Genomic DNA, 27,669 nt, shown 5'->3' with positions numbered 1-27,669 from the left:
GTCATCGACTATCAACCTATGGAAAAGCACAGCAGCACAAATATTAGACCTAATGACCTCAGCGCCACAAGAAACAGAGGAGAGTGACTGCAAGGTGATTTTGTTTATTTGTTTTGTTTTCCTCGAGACTGCAGAGGGTGGGGGGAGTGTTCAATTTGTGTTTCTCTGTTCTGTATGTGTAATGATAAAAATTGCACATAAGGTCCATGTAATGAAATACATTCTAGCCATTAATGCTGCAAGGATATATGACATCACAGACGTGCGCCAGAACAGATCACCACTTTAGCTTTTAAATACAATTAACAGTTGAGCTGACAAAGTGTTGACTTTCTTTTCCGCAGGCAGATTGAGTTTCATACTGTAGCTAAGTAAAATGGTAATCTAGTTATGAGCACTTCCAAATGTTTATCCAGGTACATTACGAGGGTGTCGGGGGCTCATGAGGCTGCTCTGAGCCATCTTTAATTAATACATTCTCTCTTCAACAAAGCACACTGTACGAGAAGTTCCAATTCAACGGACAAAGACGTTGAGTTTTCTGCCACTCAAAAAACACCTTTTGTAACAATACTTTTTGAGAAAGTTACCTATTTCAATATTCAAGGCGGCAATGGTCTGCTTTAAAGACACGAACGAAACAAAAATGCATTTATCAAGCTGTAATCCTGCACCCGTGTTAATTGTTATGTGTTCAATTAAATGATGGTTGATTTAAAGTATTTTATATTTCCTTTTCTCTTTCCGTAACATATTAACACATTTCCGATGACTCATCTGAAACTCACAGGCATATTAATCCAATGAAATGTGAGACGATTAGCTATAAAACTGCACTTAACTGTTGGCTAGTGGCTCATAGTAGCTAGCAAAGTGAGAAAATGCCGTATACGGAGGCGTGTGTTTGGATATCAGTTGCCGAAAATCTTTGTTTACATTTCCAAAGAATACGGCTGAAGACTCTTTTTTTCTTTATTAGTTTTGCCCTCATCCTCTGTCTCCTGACCCAACAGGAGAGGGAGGTGTGGTTGGAGAGTCCTCTACAGCGGTGTATTACTCTATTCGCAAAGCCTTAACTTATTTTGAACGATCTAATCAAAGATTTGTTCAAATTCCTCTCGCAACTAAATCTCGCCCACATGCACTGTTTCACTAAAGATGCTTTAACTGCCATTTCACTGTGACTTTTAAAGGTTGAAAAAACTGCATGCTCAAATGTTTCTGTCGGCGAAAATCTCAAAAAATGAACAGTGCATGGCAACAGAGAGCTTGGCTCAAATACTGACAGAGGTATAGGCTCAGTGAAAGGTGTTATATCCACCATAAAATGCACTTTGTCCATGAGTCGGCAAATATATTCTAATACTCTAATGATATGCCAAAGACCAACAACCTCACATTGTTGGAAATAAAAGTCAAATCTAGCTTTTCGTGTTAATAGTGCTGTCAAGGTTGGTTTACAACAACTTGTTTAGGCAGTTTGTATGGCTGAGCAGTGTGCAGTGTTGTGGAGTGTTGTGCTGTGACGCCAAGGCATTTTATCAACAGGAAGATGTGACATTCCCCTGGGCTTCTGCTTGCCAACAAAGAGGCTTAAAATAGGTCCCATTATTCATAAAATGTGAGATTGGCACTTTCATTTTTACCAATTTGCATCCCCAAACAAGTACATTTTTACAAATTCCAAGTAGGGTTGCAAACTAGCCACTATAACACAAATTGGGTGCTCCTGACAATTTCAAATGAGATATTTAACTTATAAGCGATGGAGAGGAAAAAAAAGGCATCATGAGCATCATGAGCAAAACCCTTGGGAAAAAAGGGGAAAGCTGTTGCACTCATGGTAGTCCGATGAAGAAAGCAAAAAGGTGAACACAAATACAAAAACCTCTAAATGTATTTACACAAACAATTATGTGTTTCTGGAGAGCTGAGCTTTGCCTGTGTCGAAACTGAAAGAAACTAGATACATAAATAAATTCCAAAAGTCATAATAAATCTGTATATTATTCCGGTATTTCTAAGTGCTTTTTTTTTTTGATGGAGAGGCATCATCACCCTGAAGTTTATGCAAAAGTCTAAAGCTGCACCACCAACAAATATTCCCAAGGGTGGAGTGCTTTATAATAGAGACCGTTGGAGACTGTAGAGCTGTGCAAAACAGCCCAGAGATTCTTCTGTAGTTTTCAAGCTTTTCAAATTAACTCGCAAAGGGTTAAAAGATGGGAAAGCTGACACCAAATCAGCTCAAGAGGGCAACTCCACCATAAATATGGTGGAAGACTGTGCAGTGGTATTCATCATAGAAGCCCCCATACTCCAGGAATCCTGCACTGTGCAACACATTTGAATAACACTTATTACGTAAGATAATTCAGACAGTTCCTTGTGCCTGCTATCTTCTCAGCAAGTGCTACGATTTCTTTTTTAAAAGGTTCCAAAGCACCTCCTTCCTGGGGTGGAGCCACAGTACAGAAGTAATACAGCAGAAGAGCAGCAAGTTGAACTTACTTTGTGGCTACTTTTAAAGATTGGCAGATACGTCTTCTTTACGTTGTTTTGTCCAATTTGTGTTTTGCCAACAAGAGCAGCAAGGTAAGAGGTACAACTTCTCTCATTACCTAGTTTGTTCCCGTTGGGGAAATTAACAGATCATCAGAGCATAGTAGCCAAGGAGACGAGCATCGGCCAGGTAGGGCACATCTTCACCAGGACGTAAGGACAACGCTCTTTTGTAGATAACAGAACAAGTAGAGGGTAGAGTTAGGAAATCAAGACTACGGAAAAGGGCAGATGATTATGGCAAGAAAATGCAAAAAAAACAGGAACCTTGTTTAGATAAATAAAAATGGCACTGGTTTTAAAGAAAATAAAATTAAAATCAAGCTGCAAACTTCCATCATCCGTCGGCTGTAAATCCATGATGGGACTGGTGTTTTTTTGTTTGTGTGCAGGAGATCAGTTTAGTGCATGCTGTCTAATCGTGTGGAATATCCAGTCCATCTTGGTGGTCCATCCTCCATGGTGAGCATCATTCATCTGTTTCATAAAGTAGTCCAACGCCTCCTGCACGAAGCAGAAAAAAATAAAAGAGATATACAGTATGAGTACATGCAATAATCCAAGATAGGTTTTAGAAAGCCAAATGTAAGACTTGAGATGATTTAAAGACCCCAAATAAAGAATAAAATGGATATGAGCACGGACAAAAGTCTTATTACCTGTTCGCTTTTCTCCAGGGCCAGCGTCTTCCTAATGTAGGCAATGTCATCAAATGACTGCAGCTCAGGCATGCCAGAGCCCAGCATCATGGAGAACAGGTTGATAAAGAGGTTAGCATGCTGCCGGATGGCCAGGTAGGCTTTATAACACATCTCCTGGAACCTGAAGGGAGATAGAAAAGGGAATGTGAAAAAAATTTGTTATATAGTTTGTTAGTGGCTGTAGTGCAGTGAAATCACAGCCGCATCAACAAGAGAAAAAGAAAGAATGACTTAAGGGCTAGGACCGTTTCTGCAAAAGGTGACAACAAGCCATTTCACGACGATTGTTGCTCACAAACAACCTAGTCATACAGGGCCAATGCATGGGTTACAATTATTGGGTTTGTTTTGATTACAAATACATGTCAAAATTAAAACCTGAGAAATTGAATGTTGTAAATGTTGTAAAACAGGCCTCAGACTGGCTTGCTAGACAGGAAGGAAGCTTGCAAATCACTATGTTTCTTATGTAATAACTAAGGCAGTGACGAGTTCTCAAAGAGCAAGCATGGTTGAGTCAGTTGAGCAAGTTTAGAGGAAGTGAAGCAAGAAAAATGCACTGTGCTGCTTTGAAGTAAAAATATGAATTCAAACCTCCATTCCAATATATTTAAATATTGTTGTGGCAGTAATTGGGGGTCGACCAGCCAACAGACTGACTGATATTAGTTGCAGGTAGCAGATGACAAAAAGAAGATGAGAGCAGTACCTCTCAAACTCTTTGGTCTTTGCGCACTCCTGGGATCCCTTGCTGATGACGATGAGGAAGTCTTGTGTCAGTACAAAGGGCACTCGCTCTCTCTTGTAGCCAAATTTCTTCTTCTTATGATCCAGGAAATGGCCAAAATCTATATGAAACAACTGGAAGGGGGGCAGAACAAAGAAGAAAGCCGGAAGTCTGAGTTTAGTAACTCTCTCTAACAAGTAAGCCTCCTCTAAAGTAAAATCTATCGACACCAAAAGTTATTTTACGAAAATGAATCTAGCCATTTAGACTTCTGAGTTTTGGATTGAACTTATTTATTTTATCAAATATGTACTGGACAATAACATATCCCTAATACATTAATTTAAATTAAGAAAAAAATCTACATTAAGCAGGCTAGACGAAGAAGCTTTTAAAGTTACATAATCAGATCTAATTTAAATCTTACTAAGATCCCACTAGAATTGAAACAATGTGCAGGTTAGTCATTATGTGTAAACTCTGCATGTATGTGGTTACATGTCAATCACATCTCAAATTGTTTATGTATAGCATGTGTGATAATCGTAACCTGTCCACCCTTGACCATAATTGCAGGCCATGTATGGACTGTAGGCCTATACAAGTTACCTGTCCATCATCTTTGACCATAATGTTGCTGTTGTGTCTGTCTCCTATCCCAAGGATAAATGTAGCTACACAGTAGCCAGCACAGGACCGTGTGAACAGATCCACAGCCATGTCATACCTGCACGCACACACACACACACTCACACACACACACACGCACACGCACACGCACACGCACACACACACGCACGCGCACACACATTAAAAACAATTTAGAAATGAGAAAATGTTTAAAAGTAAATGGGCTGTAACGCTAAACGATAGCAGATTTCCCCTGAAACATTACTTTTAGGCTCCCACAGATGTTGTACTTTAATCTTTAACACTGTTAAATGATGCAAAGAAAAAATAATATCAGGAGAGAAGAACTCACATCTCGCCCTTGTTCTTGTCTCTGAGCCACTGATGCAGAGTGTTTGAGTTGAACTGCAGGGCTCCTTTCAAGCCTCCTTTACACTGAATCTGCATGATGGTGTGGGAGCTGCGAACCACCTCAATGAGACCCACGCAGTCTCCTAGTGACAAACAGCCATAAGGAAGCATCCTGAAGACACACAAAACAGATTATTTTAGCCCCATCAGCACTGAGGCCGGAAAAAATTAGAAAACTAAGAAATTGAAGCAGAGATACAGAGAAAAAGAGAAATCTAGATTGAGATAATATAAGAGAGAGTACTACCGTAGGTCCAGTCCCTGATTCTGCCAAATATTCTCCATGATTTTAATAATCTGCAATGTCAGCATATCCTGCCGCAAATCTACAACACAAACCCACAAAATAAAGGCAGTTACATCCTGACCCTGACAGATTATACACATACGGAACATGATTATGATTATAGTAGACAACCATTACCAAGAAGCTCTGCAGCCTGTAAACAGCACTTTACAACTTGTGACAACATTTAGGATTGGAGACTTGAAATATGTTGCATATGTCTTATAGCACAAACCAGGAGGAGGAAACTGGTCTTCCCGAGCAAACCGAGTTAATTTTTTAAAGTTTTATTCAACAGCATATAGGGGTTGTCCTGACGCATCAGATGGTTTGTTGACGCAGAACCATTGAAGAAGCCGTCATTGGAAATTGTTTGTCAATCTCTTGCCGGAGCCAGTCAGGAGAAGAGTGAAAAAATCATTAAGAAAAGCCTTCAGTGACATTTTTTGCTCTTCTTTCAATGAAGAAATCCTCTCCAGTTCTGGTATAACTGATGCAATTGCAGAATAATCTATACTAACCTCTTTAGGAGCCGCCATTGTTGTTTCAAACCAACAGTTGCCTCTTGTGTTGTCGCACACACCTAAACCATGCTTATAGCTGCCAGTAGCTCCTCAAAGGATGCTGATTGGCCAAAAAACGGACATCCGGACACAAAACGCAAGCCTAGTCTCACATTGCCAGACCTATCTTAACAGCACTGTGTCAGCGCTGGAGTATGGTCTGACTACACTGCTTATCTACTGTGGGATAGGGAGAAAACGCTCTGGCTTGTTTGTATTTCTTTGATCCAATTACAACTGTCCTTGGTGGCGCTAAGTCCCGAATGCAGCAACATCGCATTTGCAAAATAGAGAGTGGAGATAGTAGAAGGTCAGGGACAGCCTGTGTGTGAGACGCGCCGGATGTCAGGTTTTATCCCCGCAATGTACATCCGTTGAGCCAGATTACTTGAAATATGACAAGATGGAATTTTGTGTTTTATGTGATCCCGCGATATGTGAATATGTTAAAGTGTATGTCGCCCAAATCTTTGAACCAGTTTTACAGGTTTATGGCAAATGTAGTCATGTTTTGAGAGTCATAGGCACTAACTGTACCACATCCATAAGATAGAAGCTTCTCATAATCCTTAGTATTTAGGCTCGTCATTAGGCAAGTATAGTAGCATAAGCAAGTATAAGAATTTATTTGGCAATGACACAAAATAAATACTATGCTATACCATTTGTTTGTGTGTGTGTGTGTGTGTGTGTGTTACCATCTCCATTTTTAAAGATGATCTCATTGTTCTGAAAGAGCAGCTCCGACATGATATCAGGATTCTCCCAGTTGAGCCACAGCGGCCTCTTTGCTGATGACATGATCCTGCATTCATCTAACCTGTGCACAAATGAATTCAAGCTATTAAATTACATTACCTTCACACACACACACACACACACACACACACACACACACACACACACACACACACACACACACACACACACACACACACACACACACACACACACACACACACACACACACACACACACACACACACACACACACACTACTGTTCGAACCTAAGGTTTCCCAACTGATGTGCAGGGTTGAGAGGAGAGGTGTAGTTCTGCAGAGCATCCATGTAGTCCGGTCTCTTCATCTGGTCCACAAGAAATCGCATCTGGACCTCCACAAGACACAGACACACACACATACATTTGCATATAAATGTGTGCGCATACAACCACAGATACCCACACATCCACAGAGAAATCTTCTAAAAATTATTTATTTATGTGATACAAGTGTGTGTGTGTATGTGTATGGGCTCTCCTTACCTTCTGTGTCTCATCCTTCTTCTCCTGTTTTAGGATGTCAGTGAGGTTAATCAGCTTCTCCATGGCCTCTACCTGCCTGCTCAGGTGTTTGAGGTACATGCCACATGCCCGGCAGTAAGCCTCTAACAGAAGCCCAAACCTCTGGCTCACTGTTTTATTGTGCATTTCTGACCTGTGAGGAAGCCACAAAGAGAAGAGGGAGACAGAGAGTGCAAGGCGGGGAGGGAAAGATGAGTTTCTAAATTTCTAAAAAAGACACATACAAAGGAAGGTACATAAACATGGAGAAAAAGCAATCTGAAAGCTGACTCACTTGAGATGCCAGAAGAAGAAATGACCTATCCTTTGATTAGTCAGGGCCTTTTTGAGGAGGAAACGGGCCAGGGGATTGTCAAGATACTGCTCATATTTTAATACCTAAAACAGGAGGAAAGAGAGGAAGGGAAGATTGGAGGGAAAGAGCAGAAGAGGAGGTTCAGATTAGTCATTTATATTAATAAACACTAGGGGTGGGAAAAATAATCGAATCTTAGATGCATCGCGATTCTCTCTAGAACGATTCAATTATTGATTCTTATAAGTTAATAATCGATTTAAAATAAAATTAAATGTGTTGATTTTTATTTAAAAGTTAGTACAAATCAGAAAACAAAGTGACTGAAAGAGGATGGGATAATGGACAACAACTTAGAGTTTAGGCACGAGTGCAGAAAAGAAAACACAAAAATGGACAAAAGGAAAAAATAATTACATTTTGTATATATACACATGATCTAATAAGACATACATAAAATAATTAGGCAAAAGACATATAGGCTGTTCATCTACTTTATCACATTACATCTGACCACCTCATGTTTCATGTTCCAAGAAGCCAATTATCCACCTTTAAACATGACTGAGCCTCTGACATGGAAGATTACTGGGAGAGAAGGTGACTTTCACAAGCAAGTTTAAGGCTTAAGCATGGAATGAATACAAAATAAAAACCTCAGTAGACAAAACATTTCATTAAAACTTGTGTGTGACAAATACTGTTTATGTCAAAATCTAAGCTTTGTCTAGCTGTGTTGTCTAGGAAGTGATTAGCAAACTCTGAGTAGCAAACTCAGATTTATATGTATATTTTTCTAAATCACGCATGGAAATGTACATACAGAAGTGTATGAATGTACAAAAAAATTGTTGCATCGAGACGCATCGAGATGCATCGATAATCAGTTTAGAATCTAATCGTTGGCCTCTGAATCGGAATCGAATCGTGTAGTGCCAAGAGATTCCCACCCCTATAAACACAAGACCAGAAAGTTTTCAACACAAAAGAACAGCTGCTTTCCTGCAGATGCAACTCTGGCTGCCAAAGACAGAGAAAAGTACTTCACAGTTCACTTGAGTCATAGTGCTCTTTGTTCCTCAATGTCTTCCTTTTTACCCCATTCTTTCTTCAAACAGTTCCTTGATTTCAATAGCCCAGACTCTCAGCTAGACCTACCTGTACGAGCTGGATAAGGTATTGGGACAGTTTGTCATCAGTAAGGTATTTGTCAAGGCAGCGTACAGCAAAGTGCCTGACCATGGGATCTGGATAGTTACAGTCCAACAGCTCCATGGCCTGCTCAGGACGAGTTGACGGCCAATCCTTTAACAGACAATACATCTGGGAAACGTAAAAACCAAGAAATATGAATATTACTCATTATACACTATTCGCAGTGTGTATGTGCGTTAGAGTACTGAAGTATTTTTACGGAAGCTTAAAAACAAAAAAAGGAGTCATTTCATAGCAAATTGTTAGTGATCTAACGTGGAATAGATGGAATAAATCTTTACTACAACATGCTTTGCATTTGACACTTTACAAACCAAGTCTTTATTATTTCCATTTGTCATCTTCTCATTTATCAGACACAGATCAAGTATGAAGGAGTTCTATATAACTAGCAGATATGAAATGGCATGGCATTACCTGTGCTACTTCATCTCTGGAGTTCCATTTGACAGCGAGAAGGATCTTGGGAAGGATCTCAGGGATGTTCATGCAGTAGTGCCTGGTAGAGAAAGAGAAACCGGATAACTACTGTGTGTTGCATCCTAGTTTCAGTCTGAATCTGTTGTTTTTACATATCTACATCCTGCATACAAGGTTAAAACAAAATGTATTACCAGTATTTAAAATGCAGAATTGTTAATTCCAGAAGTGTATTTTTGTTTTTGTTTTTTAAACAAAATAAATGTTTGAGAGTGACAATTAAAAAGAAAAAAAAACATTTTCAGCCATTAACCTACAAGAATAAGCCTGTATTAAATCTTAAGTCTGACCTGTGAAATCTATGCCATTCTATGGTTCTACATAAAGTCAAACTTGTGCTATATAGTAGAGTAGTCTAGTGGTATATCTGCTGGTTGGGAGGTTACCTGTGTCTCCAGAGGAAGTCTTTCTCCTGCTCAGTGATTTCTGAAAGAGGGTCTCTGTTACTCAGCTGTCTCATCTGCTCAGTGTCGTTCTCTGTCAGGGCGTGATCTCTGGCCGACCGGTTGCTCTGAAACACAACAGAAAGAAAATAAACTAATAAACGCTGTATGATGACATTACTAATACCGCCATAATTAACCTGTGGCTACAGAATAACAGATGCTCCACTTCTGAAACGTTTCCAGTGGACATTGAAACTGTGATGGAGCCAGAGCACAGTCGGACAGTGATGCAGCCAGATGCTGTGACCATTCGACTTAAGGCCCAGGCTGTTAACAACCCTGACAATGTCGTTAGAAAATCCTGAATTTGAGCTTCTTTCTTTTGGCCACCACTTTGCCAAGAGCACAACATCTGTAAAATGTTCTATTTGCCTATTCATACTCCTTCACAAAACCAAATGTGAATTCTGAATGTATAAATCTACCTCAGCTTGAGGTACGATTCAATTATTTTCTTTTCAGAAGCAAGCCAGATGATATCATCATCACACTATGTATTGAGTTGGGCACTCCTCACATTTGACACACACATCATGAATAACTTACCACATCCTCTCACATGGCAAAGTAACACAACCAAGTCACGGTTCCCTTGCCATCATCTAGAAATCTAACGAGACGAGTTAACAAAGTCTAAGTCAACAATGAGTTTTTATAGTTCATTGTTGGGTTGAAAATTAACCACTTTTATCAGATCTATTATTGACCTAAATTAATATAAATTATATCATATCAATTTTCAATAAATAAACTGAAAAGGGCTATAACATTCACTGACATCTAAGCAAACATTTAACCAACTAATTGGTACAGCTGTGTGTTATAACTGTTGTGCTGCCAATAATGTTTAATCCAACACTTCTTTGACTAGGTAATACTGCTCATCTTAGACACTCACATTTAATACAAGTTTCAATAACACACACAACTATAATTACATTTGGTGTCTTATACAGCACACATATCTGTTTACATTACTAACACACTGCCATCACCACTAATTTAGCAGATTGTGTCAAGGCATGTAATGCCTTCAACAAAAGCACAACCACATTTTACATTAGGGCCTCGTTAATTAATGTACCGCTACAACGGGGTCTAATTAGTGGTGAAATTCAAACACCTTCATTAATAACTTACCTGGTGTTCTCTAACTCAGCACATGCTATAAATATTATGTTTTTTGAGTTCGTATTTCAGCTGTTACTTGCTAAATTATTGTGCTTTTTTTCAATGAGAATATGAAGGTAACCAGTTTCTTAATGCGGCAACTACTATAATTTGTCTTTATTGCGTGATTTCACATTTGCATGTCATCATCAGTACAATAGTGTTTTAATAATTTGGTGGTCTAAAAGTGCACACCCCTCCAACTCCTGTGTGCTCCTCCTGGGGCTCCTCCTGGGGCTCTGTATGGCCCAGAACTCTTTTGCTCATGCATCCTCAAACCTGCAAGCTCCATACTGGTCTTTGAGATGTCACTTTAACAGACATTTCTTTACCTGCGGTTAAGTTTGAAAACATAAAACAAACTGCTGTGTTGTTCCACCTTTCCAGTCCACTGGTTGCTGGCCGGTAAGCAGGTTATTACCTGTCCAGAGAGGTTGTAGTTAAACCCCAGTTCCCTCGAGATGGTCCAGTTTGCATGCTCCTCTATTGCATTCATATCTGGGTATTTGACAGAGCTACTAAAGTGGTCAAACTCCAGCTCCAGACATGGGGTTTCCTGGACAACAGAGATGAAAATAATATCATCACATTGTATACATGACAGTTTCTCAAAAAACAGTCAAAACTTTCAATTCAATATGGAAACCTGTTACTTTCTTATGCCACATTTCTGGCACAGTCCCCATATGAAACGGAGCATGTACAGTGCAAAAGAATATGTAAAACCTTGTACTTTTTTAAGGCAAGATGATGAATTTGAATACCTTATTAGGGTTGGATCCAGTGACTCCTATGGGGTTGAGGAGGTCTTCAAGGCCGTGAGGGACAGGCCAGAGGTTCAGAGCCATTTTGTTGGCCACCAGAGTGTGTGTGTAGTCAAACAAGTTGATATTACCCCAAGCTAGTGGACAGTGTTCCTACAGTAAAGGGAGAGAGAGAAGTAGAAAGCCACTGATTACAAATGTAATTAGTTTCAATGTGACAAGCTTATGGGAAAAAAAACAGACACAAACACAGATGGCGAATCATTTTGAATCAAATAGGCTTTAACACCAACATATTCTGGCACTCGCAGTGTGAAAGTATATAATTAAATTAAGGTTTCCTTATGCTAAGGACAAATTAAAGGTACTTACTCAGAAAAAAAGTATTTTTCAAATAAAACATGATTCAATACACTTACTTATACAAATAAAATCAGTTAGAAAGATGAAGGAGATGCTCTTTGGTGAATGCTATTTATTTGCCAACAATGTGTTGGTTTGCAGCAAAGATTTTAGAGGGCCTTACAAGGTTCAAGTGAGTTACATTGATGAAGTTCTAATTGAGTTTGATTTATTTCAAAGGCTTTTAAGGTTTAAGAAGCAGCACAGTTACAGTAATAACTAGAATGTCATGCCTACACTCATTCATCCTGAAAGGTTAAATAGGTAAGCCATGAAATGTGGCCAGCTGTCTTCTGGTACTGTATATGACAGCACAGTCTGGCAGGATATTCAATTAATCTATGAATTGGACCTCTCCTATGATGATTATGGTACATGGGCAGTAGAAATGAAGATGTACCACTGTTTTATCTTTAAAATTCTTTAAACTGCAGTACTCCTTCTACCACAGCTACCTAAGTATTCACAAAGGCTGAGGAAATGTTTAAGATAAACTTCAGAGTGAGTCTACACTAAGGGGCAGCGATGAAACCAGGTGACAATGACAAACATGCTGAGGCAGATAGAGTTACCTGCAGACAGCCAGTCAAATGCACCTATTTATAGTAAGTGCTGGAACAAAAGGCTGCCGTAGAGAAGTGTTTATCTTTCATTTAGGTAGGGCTTGAAAGAGCATCCGCTAACCTGACCTCAGTCTAGCACTGTGCAGTGCACGATAGGACTCACCCCAGGTGTCTGTTACAATATCCATGACTGGCATTCATTGATACACTCTACACTCTACACTCTACACACACACACACACACACACACACACACACACACACACACACACACACACACACACACACACACACACACACACACACACACACACACACACACACACACACACACACACACACACACAAACAGACACACACATCTCTCTCTTCCAGCTTTTCCACCAGAGAGATGGAAGAAAAATCTATTTGTGTGGGTGTCTGTTACGAGTATCAGACCCAATGCAGAAAAAACACAGACACACTCCAACTATTTTACACCACATGTTTTCTAAACATAGAGTAAAATGTACAGACAGCCATTCTTTTTATTGTAAATTTTGTATCAAGAATGTTACTATTATGCTACACAAATGATATCAAGAAAGCATTAGCCTTTTCAGGTTTTGAATTAAATGTGTTAATCTGCTAACTTCTGAGCCCTAATTAGATTTTGCATTATCTAAATATTCAATTTTTCTGTTGTCAAAGTCTGTAATTCAAAAACTTTGATATTGGTTTTAGAGAGAACAGTTAGCCCCATTCACAACATGCTATCAACGTGCAAAAGCAAAGTATATTCTAACATGAATGGAAAAGTCCTTACTGCTGATTGTGTTTCTCTTGATGTTTTTTGCCACCACGGTGCCCATGGCCAATTAGTAATTAAACAGAGCCAAAGACGATACCACAGCTCCCATTCACCTTGGACACATATACTCAAACAGACTGACACATAGTAGGGTAGGTTCATCCAATACCAGCACATGCTATACACATACAAAAGGTCCCTCAAGGATGGGTTAGCATGTGAGTGCTAAATAAAAGATTTAGACACATGGAGGTCATCTGCCTTCTGCTATCTTTAGGCTATGACAACTGCAGCACCGTCTCCCTATCTGTAAAAAAGCATACTACTATTGGTATTTGTATGATCAGGTATTAGTGTCCTTTAGCTAACATGAGCTCATATTTAGTTTGCCCAGTTATAGATGTTTTTGTGCTTTCAAAAATAACAACATTTTCACCGTGTACACAAATATGTAATTGCCTTCAACTGTTGTACTGTTGCTTTTTCCCTCAATCAAACTGTAGATTTTACTTTTCCATAATTATTCCTAACTGTTAAAAAAAGGAAACAGTTATCCAAATAGCCTAGTAAGACACTTCCTGATTTTGCATGTCCACTCTCCTGTAAATTTAAGTTGCATTGCGGAGTCATTTCCTTCTTGCTTTCTATCCTACCTCCTTGGCTCCCTTCCTGCCCTTGACAGAGCAGATGGAGAGGCAGAGTCTGGCGGCACGGGGTATGTCTGGGATGTACATATCATAGGTGAGCCACTCATTCCACCTGTAGACAAAGAATGATAGAGATACAGAGAAGATTTATGAGTCTGGGATTCAACTAAAAGAACCAGAAACAATCTCAAATATAGGCCTAAAGGGCGGGCAACAAACCCCAAGAACAGGACCTAAAAAGAGCGGTACCACTCAATTCTCTGAGGTGCAACAACGTGCTTCCAATGATAGAAAACTGAAATGCTCGGAGACCTTACACTGCTATTACACACGGCTGAGTTGAGCAAATACTTTCAGCGACAAAATGTAGACAGTGACACATAGCAAAAGATACTTCAGTGCCTAAATGATTGTAAAAAAATATGTTCAAACAGGCCTATAAAGTATAGACAGTATTCCTTTTACCTCTCCAGAGGTGGACAGTGGACCAGACTTTGGTTGACCAGTAATGTAATACAGCAGTTTAGTGTTACTAGCCAGCACAAAACGTTACCCTCCCGCCTTTGACTACTTAAAGTAAATTAGAAGTGTAAATTGTCTAATTCACTCTCTCACTAAAATAAAGAGAAAGTGATTTAAAGTAGTAGTTATTTCCATTACTGGGTACCATCATTGATTTATCGCATTTCATTTGATCAAATTTTTCCTGGTTTTATATTCCACTGTAAAACATCTTTCACATTGTTTATTTAAGCACTTTGTAACTATATTAAGAAAATCTCTTCACAAATAAAGGTATTGTTATAATTGAAGAGTCCTGCATTTAAGGGCTGCTGTAGTGAATTAAAAGGTATTGTAATAAAGGGTTGGCAATTACCTGGGGTTAGAGCAGGGTACTCTCTGTGTGTTGACATTGTCACACATCTGTTCACCTCCATGGTAAATGCCTGTTCTCACATATATCTATAATTATACAAGAGAAGAAAAATGCAACAAGAAAAAAAAAACATTAATAAAAAAGATGTGATATATCTTCTTCACTATAACATTTCGAGGAGATGTGCCTGTTGGACAACTTATCTCATTAATAGCATGTAACAGCTGTCATGTTAAATGACCATTTCACTTAAGTGGCATGCAGCCTGGCAGTTGTGTAAACACATTACATTTACATGATTTAAATGATTCATGACAGCACACCAACATAAGCTAGAACTACTTTCCTTTCCTAAAGGTCTTTGTTCACATGGAACTTGTAAAACAATGAATGTTTGTTTCCTCAGGATATGAGGGATTTGAAAGAGGGGGTACTTTGCACAACTGAAATAACAGCCCACTGATTTTGAAACATATCTTCATTCATTAATCTGCAAAAAATAACATAAAACACCATTCGCAATTTTTTGTGTAACTAAAAATTAATTTGTCTCACCATCCATGTAAGAATAGAGCATTAGAGTCAAGGATCTGTTGTTTGATTTGACTGATCAAAACAGACACTGGCATATTCCTGTAAGCACTATATGCGTCCCCACCTTGTCTATGTCCCGTATATTGACGTTAACATAGGTGGCACACAGGATTCGTATTCGCAGGGTTCCGTTGATGGTCCACAGTGACTTGGCAGCTGCCTCGCCATTCATATAGGATGTTGCCGTAGAGATACGTCGAGAGTATGATGGCATGACAAAGTTATCTGTAGGCAACTGAGTGTATAGGCTGTCCTTAGCCATTAACATCAGGTTAGGCAGCCTGCCCAGCATGATGCAACTACGGATATACTAGAGGGAGAAAGGGAGAGAGAGGGAATGACGCAGTTAGGACTGTTAGAACGAAAGTACACAGAGCTGCTAGAGTTACATTGTGCGTAAGTGTAACCAGTGATATCAATTGGTCATTTTCCAGCAGCTGCCGAGCGAATGCAGAGGAAACAGTGACACTTTGTGCATCTTCTACTTTGATAAAATAAGATAACATAAGATAAGATAAGATAAGATAAGATAGACTTTATTAATCCCACACTGGGGAAACTGGGGAAAGCAGCTCTAAAGAAAATTTTACACACATCAGAAAAAATATACAAAAACTATAGGAAATGGAAAAATAGAATAGAATTATTTATAATAATAATAATAATAATAATAGTAATACAACATCCGTATTTACACAATAAACCACCTTATATAAACAGACAGTATATAAACACAGATATACAGATGAGTAAGGTGCGAATGAATAGAGATGACATATTGCACAGTTGGAGGTGACATAGAGTAATAAATAGATACATGTGCATAGTGCAGAATATTGTCCAGTGATGGCTCATATTGCAGAAACAGCTAGCAGTGCTACATTATGATGTTGCATTAAAGAGTCTGACTGCTGCTGGAATGAAGGACCTGATCTGGCTCAGATGGAGGTTTTCTGGAGCGTGACATGCATGAGGAAATGGTTTCAGTGTTCTAATGAAAGGCAATGTTGTTTTGACAAAACCACAGTGGTTGAAATAAATAAAGGATCTGAAATAGATCAGGCATTGGTTATATGCTGATACAGATTTATCAAAAAGTCCTGGATCAGGCCTGAGCTGATCTGTCTTAGAACACAGTATGATGGGTTTCTGTGCAGACCGGCCCTAACTACAGTATGCCTGCTATTTCTTCTCTTTGAGCCAATAAACTAAGACGTTCAAACTCTTCATGCGAGGCAGAAATGTTGTGCTTTCTTAAACACTTTGGTATTAATCACTAAAATTATAAACAAAATATTTACTTCCTGTATAAATTATTGTTCATGTTTTTAATGTCTAAATTATCACAAATTGAACGTTTTATATAATAAAATAGATTTTTGCACACATGTCTCTTACCTTATACTGGCTGATGGGGTACTTTTCCAGCAGGTACTCATCACAGCCACATACTTTGAGGATGTATTTACCCTGATATTCCTGAACACACATCTTTAGCTGCTCTGGGGAAAGCAGCATGCTGCGTGTCTTCTTACGAATGGCCTCTGCAATCACCTTTAGGACAAGATACATGCAGACAGCCTACATTAGACACCCTTCAATTTCCCTAACATTGAATTTAAAAATGAAAGTGGCTCATGGCTGATTCATTGTCTATTTATTTTAGGACATATTCATGCCACCTGTTCAGGCACACAGTCGTGGTTGATCTTCAATGTATACTTTTGTTTGTCGTTGTTAGGAGAAACAATCACCCAAATCACGACAATAATCTGACCTACAAAATGAAACAGACAAAAAAGAAAGCTGAGAAAAAAGAATCAATAAATAAAAGAAACAATAACCACCCACCTTCAATTATTTATTACGTCTGAGGGTATTGTATTGAGCTTAACAGTAGTAGCACCTCAATCAATTCATTGAACGTCCTGCTTATTACTGCAATTCCTAACCATCGTTAATTATGTATTGATGGGAGGCAAAAATATTAACTTCTTGCTTCCTGTTGTCCTCCTGTTGTCTTTAAGTGTTTTATTTTCTCAAAATAATAATAATAATAATAATTTTCAATTTCTCATTTGAAACCAGTCAAATTGTGCACTGAGAAAAAAGGCTAAAGCTGTTGCCTACCTTTGTCCAGTTTGTTATAGATGTGTTTGGGAAGTTCCTGTGTGGATTCTACATTCGGTGGGTAAACATAGATAGCTCTACTGTGGGGCCCGCTGGCGTCTCTCAGCTCCACAGAGTCTTTGCAAACATTCAGGATGTTTCTCCTGAAGTCCTGAACCTCAGGGTCCTTCACAAGATCAAACTCACACACAGGCATACCAATGGCAAACCCTGAAAGAATAGAAAGTAGAGTCAATGTTTGTCAGTCTTTTAAGGTAATTTTGGGCTAGATTGGTCTGTTTAGAGATATAGTAAAACAATGTTTTCCTCCTCTATCTACTGTAGCTTCCTAAACAAATCTAAGTAGCTTCAGTATGTCAGTTCTGCTCATTGCATAAAGCTCAAAATTAGCCTAATAACATAGCTCAGATAAGCTTTTTCATTCCCAATTTAACCTGTAGATAAAACCACCAAATATCCTATTTAGTTTGCTTCAGCTAAACAGAACAAAAACTTTATTGCATATTTTGTCTTTCCCATTTAATGAAAAGCTTACAATCTACCAAATATGTTGCTAAGTAGCAAAATTAGCAAAATGAAGCAAAGTAGTTCTTTTTTTTAACTGAACAAGAAAACCTCTTTTAAATTAGTAATGTTCCAAACAATATTTTTCTTCACTTTATTATTATTATTATTTATTTATTTTAAAAGTAATAAGGAAAAAAAAAAGAACCACGGCTACAACAGAACCAGTGCTATCATAGGATACCTCTCACCAATCTCTCTATTGAGGATCTTTTCCTCTCTGTTGCCAACTGGTTCAATGACCTTAAGGAAGGGCTGGAAGAGTCGGAGGTCACATAGCCTTCGGGTCTCGTCATAGAACTCCTCCCGCTCTGCTTCCTGCAGGCAGGGGGGAAAAAACAGACTGTTTTGAAACATTTCCACTTTCTTTTTTATGAAAACCGATGGTGAATTAAGATCTGATGGCCTCCCTGGTCAATGTAACGCTTATCAGTTCAATTTTCTAAGCACAAACATTTGGAAAAACAGAAAAATGGGTTCAAATATAAAATTTGTCATTTTTTTCCGCCTTGACAAATTAAAAAATTTGATCTTTAACCTGTTTTTCCAATTTTCTGTTTTTATTCAGAGGATCAGAAATTTAGAAAATTACAAAATTGCGTCTGGGCTCCAATTACTCATTACTGCAATGATATTCTCTCCCTCATTCCAGCCAATTGGTTGGCTATTATCGTGGGTGTGTCTGGATGTGTTTATAGTTATCGTGGATGTGTCTGGATGTGTTTAGGCGGGCATTCAAAAAGACATGTCATGTCGACGCTGGGTAATTACGAGAATATAATTGGAAATCTTGTTGAGAATTTAGGTTATACTTGCGGGCAAGCTTAATTATGCAAGACTAGGAAGGGAAGGGTTAATTCTAGAGTTAATTATCCCATAAAATCACTCTTATCAGAGATGGCAAATGAAGACCTGATTGACATGGATGATCAATGTACTAAATATAGACATAGACACTAGGCGATCTTGATTCAAGTCTGTGCTGGATATTGACAAGCGTTTCACCTCTCGCTGAATGTTTTTGAATATTCGACTTCCAACACATCATCCATTCTCATTCTGTCTTTAGGTTTGGCTGCTGTGCTCGAGTGTGGGGCTGGGCATAGCTAGGCGGAACAAGGGAGAGAAATGAAAATGAAAAATTGGATATTTGAACCAATTTTTGTGTTTTTCCAAATGTCCGTTTGTGCTTAGAAAATTGAACTGATAAGCATTACACTGACCCTCCCTGCCGGTGAATGTTTTGGAAAAGAGCAATGGTGTGTTTTTATAGCCTCGTGAGACTGTCCTGATCTCGCGAGCTCCAGTTTTCCACTCGCAGATCAGTCTGGCATCTTGAGATAGAGAAACTTTGGAGCCGCTCGCCAAAAGACCGGGCCAATCAGCATTGGTTTTGAGGTGGGTTAGGTGGTGATAGACAGATGGTTCATCCAATCAGCTAACCAGTATTTTCGCCCCTTCCCAAAAGTTCTCCAACGGAAAGTTCCCAGATGGATATGCCGAGCAAATGCGAAACAATCCATCTGGCGGAGTCAGGTTAGTGTTTTTAAGCACAGAGAAGCATTTAAGCAATGTTCCTGTACAGCAATCTAAGGCTAAGATGTAATCAGGTTTGTAGAGAAGAAAGCAAGATGTGAACAACTTTTCAGACAACAGTTCCAGGGACCGATTTCTTTTTACTAGCACCTATGGCAGCTCCAGACAAATTACTGTTCTCCTTTATAAACAACTCTTCTGACATCGTTCCATCAAACTTCCTACTAATTAATTTAGATGGACACCTCTGCCTACCAGATATTCAAATAGAGATTGAGAGTTCTTACCTGTGTAACACTGACAAAGATGTAGGACGTCTCCTCCTGTAGGAGGTGATGGAGGGGATATTTCCTGGCCTCCTTGAACAGCTCATGTTTGATGGTGATGAGCGTGGCCTCACGGAGACACTCCAGGGTCAGAATCATCCCATTGGGCAGCAAGCAGTCCACCAGGATCCTGCAGACACACTCAGCATTATTATAATATTTTGATGACCATCATTATTTACTTTACACTTACTATGTCCTCTTAGGGCATTTCACACTCATACGACTTTCCAATAAGGAATATATTACAAAATAACATTCTAACAACAATAACTGAACACTAAATAATATAATAAATGCATGGGCATGTGAACTTTGAAGACTTTTATTTTTGCATGAAATTAACAAGCCAATACTTGTCGAGGCATGTGTAGCAGTACACAATAAAAAATACATCATGCACTTGTATCCACAATATAATCCAGTGTGCATACCTGGGAGGCATCAGGTGGATGCCCCATAGCTCCCCTGAGGACGGCCTGGGAGGCATGTTCCACTCTGTCTCCCAGCTCGGTCACAGAGTTAAACTGCAGAGCACAACCTGAAAGATAACAACACTTTTAACAGGGTATATACAGAAATCCTGCAGGTAAATTCAATACCTTTTAATACTATTTTTAATACCTTCTCAATATTTTTTAAAACCAACACGCCATTGAGTTGCAGGTTTATACGGCAACACGTTTCTAACCATTAAACAGAGTTTGAGATTTATAAACCGTTAGTTTGGACGGTGGCACTAGTTTGCGGTGGTGTAGGCCTAACGGTAGTAGCAGCACCGAAACTGGAGATTGATAACTGTTCTCCGCGTATTCCAGATTTATGGCTGGTACATTGCAATTCCAGAGAGCGTTAACCCCCATCCAAGTTATACTGATAAACCGAACAGTAAGCCTGCCGGTCTTTCCCCCTCTTCAGGCCTGAGCCTCTTTAAATGCAGGTCCTCTAGCCATTTATCGAAAATTTGCATTTGTCCATGTTTATCTAGGTAGCCTAGCTGTCAGAGCTGTTAAGGAGCTTGATGTTCAGCAGCCACTAGTCATCCAGTTCAGCAGGCAAAATGTTTCATCCACATTCCCGCGACATGTTTGATGTTGACTTCAGGATCATAGGCTATCACCTGATGCGGGATAGGATATACTATCACACAAACTTTACAAGATCAACTTAAACAGACATAATAAAACAAATGGACAACTCATAGCTTGCAAAAAAAAATTTGATTTACTAACTTTTAATACTTTTTAAAACCCCGCGGACACCCTGTTTAAGCAAGTTCTGACCCTCATAGTGTAAAGCATGGGCTAAAAGCCCTGCTCAACTAAAGCCCCAGTGGTGATACTTAATGTAAAAAAACTTTTACAAAAAGCAGTTTATTTGGTAAATACAGTTTACTTGATGCTCTGATGCTGTTTGTAAAGCAACTTAGTCAGAAGCAGGGCTGACCAAATAACACACATTGTTCAAAAGGTTCATGTGCTACACTTTCAAGGTGACCCCAAAGGGTGCACTTGAAAGCACCCACAGTGTTGCCAACTAAGCAACTGTTAATGTGCCTAGTGACCAAAAAAAACTATTCTTTTAAAATAAATATGAATTTAGTGACCCAATCAGGCACCCCCAGTTTTGCCGATTTAACAACTGTTTTCTAGATTTGGCAACTTAATTTCAAAAACATGAGCTGCTTCCAGTTGAAGAGAGTGGCCAGTACTGCTCAGTCAATCTGCAGTCCCGTCTACTCTCTGTGGCTGAGGCTCAGCTGTGCTCACTGACTCAAAGAGAACAAGCGTGTTCAGTCAGCCACACAGCAGCAAGACTAAAACAAGTGCAATGACTGACTGCAGAGCATCCATGGCATGTTTGACTGCTTTATGTCACTCAAGTGTATCTTACCAACAGGCTGCACTTACAAACAAGACCTTAACCTGAGGACAGAAGGGTCTTCAGGTAACCAAAACAGGTCTTTAACAACAACGCATAAAAGTTTCATTTATGGAGGACAACCTTTGTAGTAATGGGAGATCACCCTGGCTAAGGGATCTCATTCAAAGAAGACAACTAATGCAGCTTTTAAAGCAGATAATACTATGAACTATTTTCCCATCTTTACCAACAGATGGATATTGATGACTAAGATAGTGATGACTAAAATATTTTCTTTGCACAAATGACCAGTCCATGAAACATGAATCTTTCGTTCTGACATTTTGTTTTTAGTTTGACATTTATATTAGGCAAACATAAAAGATTTATGAAATGTCACAAAGTACAGTACTGTATCCGTACTGGCTTAAAACTTTACCTTAAAACTCCTGTGGTTATCAAATATACATTAATTTAATTTGCGAACACAATTTCTTACAAAGAAAAATGAGTGCTTATTAGCTGTAGCTGTATTTCTACCAGTCAAGATTTGCTCATTTAATTCTGTCATGGAGTACTGGGAAATAGCAGGTTTTTGTGGGACTTTATTGACACAAGTATTTTAGACAGACTGCTTATGTCCAACACTCACAAACACAAAAACAACACAGTGACTCAACTGTAACAGATTGGGACATAGTGATGGGAAAGTATGTGTTTGGGCTCTCAGAAAAATTACAACATGTCTTAATTTAACCTTCAGCCAATTTATGACCATAAACAACTCTCAGAAAAGCAGGATGAGAAGAAAACACAGAGACATTAGTATCATAATTCATCCAGCCAATATACATCTATCATTCATTATGGTGAAAGTGACTCTGTCTTGATAACATTAGCTGCCTTGACTATATTAGCTTTACATCTTAAGTACAACAATATATTTTGAGCAAAAATAGCAAGTACTAATATTTTAGAAGACAAACACCCATCATAACAGCACTGTATTGTCATGTACTGTCTTGGTGTTTTCGCACATTGACAATATTTGTGTTACATTATGAGAAAAAGTTTATTTGTATAGTAAGTAAAGTTTATTTGTATAGCACCTTTCACAGATAAAAATCACAAAGTGCTTCACAATAAAATGTAATACCATACAACAAATTAAAATTTAAATACAAAAAAAAAAACATAACAAACAACCATAAAAACCCCTTGACTAACTAAAAGCCTGCTTGAATAGCAAAGTCTTCAATTGCTTTTTTAAAAGATTTGACAGAATTCACACAACGTAGAAAGGGAGGCAAGACATTCCACAGCCTAGGAGCCAATGCTTGGAATGATCGACCCCCTCTAAAAATTAAATTGAGTGCGGGGAATCACTAATAGCCTCTGACCTAATGACCTCAGACTACGGTTGGGAGTATGAAGCTGTATCAAGTCAGAGATGTAGGGAGGAACTTGACCACGCAGGGCTGTAAAAGTAAGGACCAGGATTTTTAAATTGAATTCTATACTGGACTGGTAACCAGTGAAGTGAAGCTAAATCAGGTGTGATGTGTGCTCTTTTGTTAATGTGAGTTAAAAGCCTTGCAGCAGAGTTCTGAACAGCCTGGAGATGGTTCCAGCTCCTTCTTACTCAAACAGGTAAAAAGGCTGTTAGAGTAATCTAAACGAAAGGAAATGAAAGCATGAATGATCATCTCCAACTCACCCTTTGATACTAGTGTTCTTAATTTGGAAATATTCCTCAGTTGGAAAAAGGCCTGCACTTCTACTGAATAGGACTGCACAAAGGCAAACTATACCTAAGATATAATAATATACAGTGGTGGAGGAAGTACTGAATCTCAGTGCTTAAGTAAAGGTACAAATAACCAGAGACATATTTACTTTAGTAAAAGCAGAAGTACCACAATGACAACCCTACTTAAGTAAAAGTAAAAAGTACCTGATTTTAAATGTACTTTAAGTATTAAAAGTAAAAGTACTTGCATAACGATTTATTCTGTGTCTAGTGACCTGTGATCGGTGGTTCAGTTATTTTGATGCTGAGCTTTGACAGTATCCACACTGTCCACTACCACAAACAAGGCCTGGCTTTTAAAAGAAGTTCCTATCCTAACCAGCATAAAACGGAAATATGTTTTTAGAATCGGAATGCGGTTGGTTTTATTCATGGATGTATTTTAAGACGGTTTTATTTCCTTTAACCATGGGAACATAAGTAAATAAAGTGTGTGAAGCAGTGGAAATGGGGAGGCGGATGTGAAGAGGTCCAGCCAATTAAATAAGATATGATATATATATATATATATATATATATATATATATATATATATAAGTAAATATATATAAATAACATATATGTCTTACGCAGCATGGTGGAGAAGTAAACGACTGTGGAGAGAAATAGATGGCAACTATGATTTAAAAACAGGAATAAGAAAAAAGAAACATTTTCATTTTCACTTTTACCGGAGGCTTTATAACCGAGGGTCAGCGGCGCTGCGCCCGGGCTCTGGGGCACCGGAGCCGGGTTGGAAGCCGATGAAGGATCGGCGGTGCCCCATATATATCTATGGCAACCAAACTTCACTGGTGAGACAAACGTGTGACGGTCAGGAAGCGATTTTGGCAGGGGGAAAAACTGATCAGAAAATTTAACGAAAATGTAACGGAACGTTGTAGAAATGTAGTGGAGTAGAAAGTATAGATAATTTCTACAAAATATAAGTAAAAGTCAAAAGTATGCACTATTGATTCTACTTAAGTAAAGTACAGATACATGAAAAATGTACTTAAGTACAGTAACAAAGTATTTGTACTTCGTTACATTCCCCCACTGATAATATACCGTATATTGATGTGTTCAAACAATATTGTATCTCATCTTTTCAACAAGGGGTGGTGCATACTTTCTCTGAGAAAAAAAAGCATTAGCAAATAGCATAAGGATATAATTATCAAGCAGGTAGAAGCCTTTACTTTTCATTTCACACAGCTATAGCACTCAGGTAAGTTAAGGTCATTGTATCGCCTAAGAACACTTATCTGTCAAAGTAATAATCAAAAACCCACTTGATATTGTGTCGCATTTTACAACACCAATATTACTTTAATATTCCCCACCTCTATCTATCAGGAGTCAACGCAACCAACATTGCCTCTGGGTCCCAGATCAGATGCAGTAGTAAAGGCACCTGGCAAGTTGCCCTCCTGCACCAGACTTTAGAAATGTTTTGCAGGGTTTGACTAACTGGGAGGACACCAAAGAGCATATCCACGACATGCCAGTAAATCTCATTGCTGACTTTAGAGCACATTAGCCTCAGAATCACACACATCTCCCATTTTCCAGTAATTCAAATAGGTCTGGTGTTGTGCTCACTGACAGCTGTTTCCCTGGTTGGAAAAGCAACCCAGCCAATCATATGTTTGTAGGCATGATTAAGGTCACCTTCCTGTGCAAGAGCCAGAAGAATGGTCACGAAAATAGCCACAAGCATAGAGATGGACATAGCTATAGCAACTGTCTTAAAGTTGACATACAGAAATAAAAACTCTTAATTCTAATATTTCCTTGATCTGCATAAAAAACGAAACCAAAATGAAATGGTAATTTGGTCTGATTGTCAGGTGGTGGAGGCTGCTCAGGAAAAGGGTGCCTGTACTGCTCTGCTTTGCTATGCAAATACAAAACTGACCAAGTTAAGCATCCAGGGCAAGAATGGATGTATATCTACATGATGTACATGGAGCAATGGAGTTTAAAATAAATAAATTAAAAAATAAAAGTGGATAGCACCCTCTGAAATTGAGACATCGATCTTCCAAGTGACAGAAAATTGTCAACCCAGTTAAAGTTTAGAGTTGTGAACTTGTGACTGAAACAAATATGCATGACATTGATAGTTAACCAGAAAGAAAAACAGCAAACTTTATTTACAAAGTAGAGTAGCACTGAATATGTACAAAAACAAGCTAAAGCGGAAATCCCTGAGTTAAAACAAACCACCCATTGACCATTTCTGCGATCTGATACCCTGATCAGGATGCAGCTAAGCACTTTAGGACAAAAGAGGAAGCTTCCTCAAAACACAGGATGTGTGGAATGGGGAAACATTGGCCTAGACACAAGCTTGCATTGAATACTGAAGCACAACTAAAAAAAGAAGTTGTGTGAGCTAACAGTGGTTGGCAAGATCAAACATATGTTTAGTCTCTACAAGACATAATATATTTGTTGTTGAGGTTGTATGGAAGCCCATTTCCGCCAATGCGATGGAAAAAAAAAAAAATATCCTGTGAGTCATTATAACGAAAGACTTTCTCATTATGACTTAGTATCTCAAAATAATGACTTAGCATCTTGAAATAATGAGATAGTATCTCAAAATAATGACTTCTCAAAATAATGACTTCTCATTATTTTGAGAAAGCTTCTCATCATTTTGAGATATTAACTTAATATTTTGAAAAAGTGTCTCATTATTTTGAGATACTAAGTCATTATTTGGGAATGCTAAGTTGTTATTATGAGATATAAAGTCTTTTTTATGAGATACTTAGTCATTATTATGAGATACATTATTTTGAAAAGTTTCTCATTATATTGACTTGCAGGATCTTTTTTTCCATCAAATCGGCGGAAATGAGCTTCCACAGTTTGGCCAGTTGCACCATATTACACAACGAAGTGAGTTAAGGAAAACACTTGTGAAACCTTGATCGATTTACATTTTTATTTTGTCAATTACATTAAAGTTAGATTTGCAGTTTCAGAAAGAAAGATAACATTTGACATACATTCCCTTTGCTGGACTGTCAACAGAGAGGAATTAGTGAAGCATACCTAAGAGACACGCCCTCCTATTTTGACGATGGGACAGTTCGACCCTTCATGTTTCGATCCATCTTGACGCCGTCACAGAAATATGTGTTGGGAGGAGAGGAAATGAAAACACAAACAACATCACACACGTTCTGCAATCAGCAGATTCACACTGGCTAGCAGCAGGTTAGCTAACGTTGGGTGTTAGGGAATGACAGCTGCACAGCACTGTTAGCTCTTGATATAGCATAATTATACGAATATAATGTTAGTAACGTTATAACAATGCAATTAGTTTACAACCACTCTATCAATGTCGACTTAACGTTAACGTTACCACCACATATCTTTCGACTAAGTTAATGCCCACCAGTTTGGAAATGGTTAGCTAGCTAGCTCTCTTGTTCACTAGCTAACGGCTAACGCTGAGTCTATGTTTCCCTGGTACGTAACGTTAAATATATTCGCAACATTAAACACAAGCCATTTGTCTATTCAAAAGGTAGGAATATGAATCATTTAGCATGATAACTTACCCTGTTGAGTTGGCGAAGTGTTTGAAGATGCTGGTCTGACCCTGGCTAGCCTCCCATCTATCCAACAGTCCTCAACACTCCCCAAAGCAGGCTGTTATCTGTCGCCTGTCAGCCTCTTTGCCAGCAAACCGTTACTCCACACCGACTAGCTATAAATCCTCGGTTGTACGGCGTACAGTTACAGAACGTGTCCAAAATGTCCAGTCAGTAGAGCTCAAGCTGAGGATGTTATGAGCAGCTGAACTGCTGGTCGACTGGACAAGTTGTCTTGCTGCAGCACTGCAGCCACGCTGTCTTTCAAGGGCCCTCCTCCCTTCTTCTCTCTAACACATACACAGAATTAAACTGGGTGTGAGTTATCCGTGTGCTGTATTAGAGGTAAAATAAAAAAATGTCTCCTCAATTATGTTTCAAACCAGAAAACCATATATATTTTTTATTCAACTGTT

At 38.7% G+C, this 27,669-nt stretch overlaps 1 protein-coding gene across 2 annotated transcripts; it reads right to left on the bottom strand.

Moving 5' to 3' along the window:
* pik3ca (phosphatidylinositol-4,5-bisphosphate 3-kinase, catalytic subunit alpha) lies at nucleotides 1–27,623 on the bottom strand. Of its 2 annotated transcripts, XM_028587040.1 has the most exons (26): nucleotides 27,221–27,623; nucleotides 26,706–26,767; nucleotides 20,419–20,525; nucleotides 19,946–20,114; nucleotides 18,314–18,440; nucleotides 17,559–17,768; nucleotides 17,111–17,205; nucleotides 16,827–16,982; nucleotides 15,493–15,738; nucleotides 14,835–14,920; nucleotides 13,964–14,069; nucleotides 11,556–11,708; nucleotides 11,213–11,347; nucleotides 9,562–9,686; nucleotides 9,113–9,194; nucleotides 8,639–8,803; nucleotides 7,460–7,563; nucleotides 7,147–7,318; nucleotides 6,889–6,995; nucleotides 6,579–6,700; nucleotides 5,279–5,357; nucleotides 4,973–5,143; nucleotides 4,600–4,717; nucleotides 3,973–4,124; nucleotides 3,222–3,384; nucleotides 1–3,066 (listed from the first exon to the last, which is right to left on the bottom strand). In XM_028587040.1, the coding sequence occupies exons 3-26, from the start codon at nucleotides 20,472–20,474 to the stop codon at nucleotides 2,959–2,961; spliced, it is 3,207 nt and encodes a 1,068-aa protein (XP_028442841.1). In that variant the 5' UTR covers nucleotides 20,475–20,525; nucleotides 26,706–26,767; nucleotides 27,221–27,623; the 3' UTR covers nucleotides 1–2,958. The 2 variants fall into 2 exon arrangements, with proteins under 2 accessions (XP_028442841.1, XP_028442842.1); XM_028587041.1 differs by lacking the exons at nucleotides 20,419–20,525; nucleotides 26,706–26,767; nucleotides 27,221–27,623 and having other exon boundaries at nucleotides 18,307–18,440; nucleotides 19,946–20,108.
* Between the last annotated feature and the right edge of the window lie 46 nt (nucleotides 27,624–27,669).

Source organism: Perca flavescens, chromosome 9 (assembly GCF_004354835.1).
Source record: "Perca flavescens isolate YP-PL-M2 chromosome 9, PFLA_1.0, whole genome shotgun sequence".
Taxonomy (NCBI): Eukaryota; Metazoa; Chordata; class Actinopteri; order Perciformes; family Percidae; genus Perca; species Perca flavescens.
This window is presented reverse-complemented; position numbering and strand designations above follow the sequence as displayed.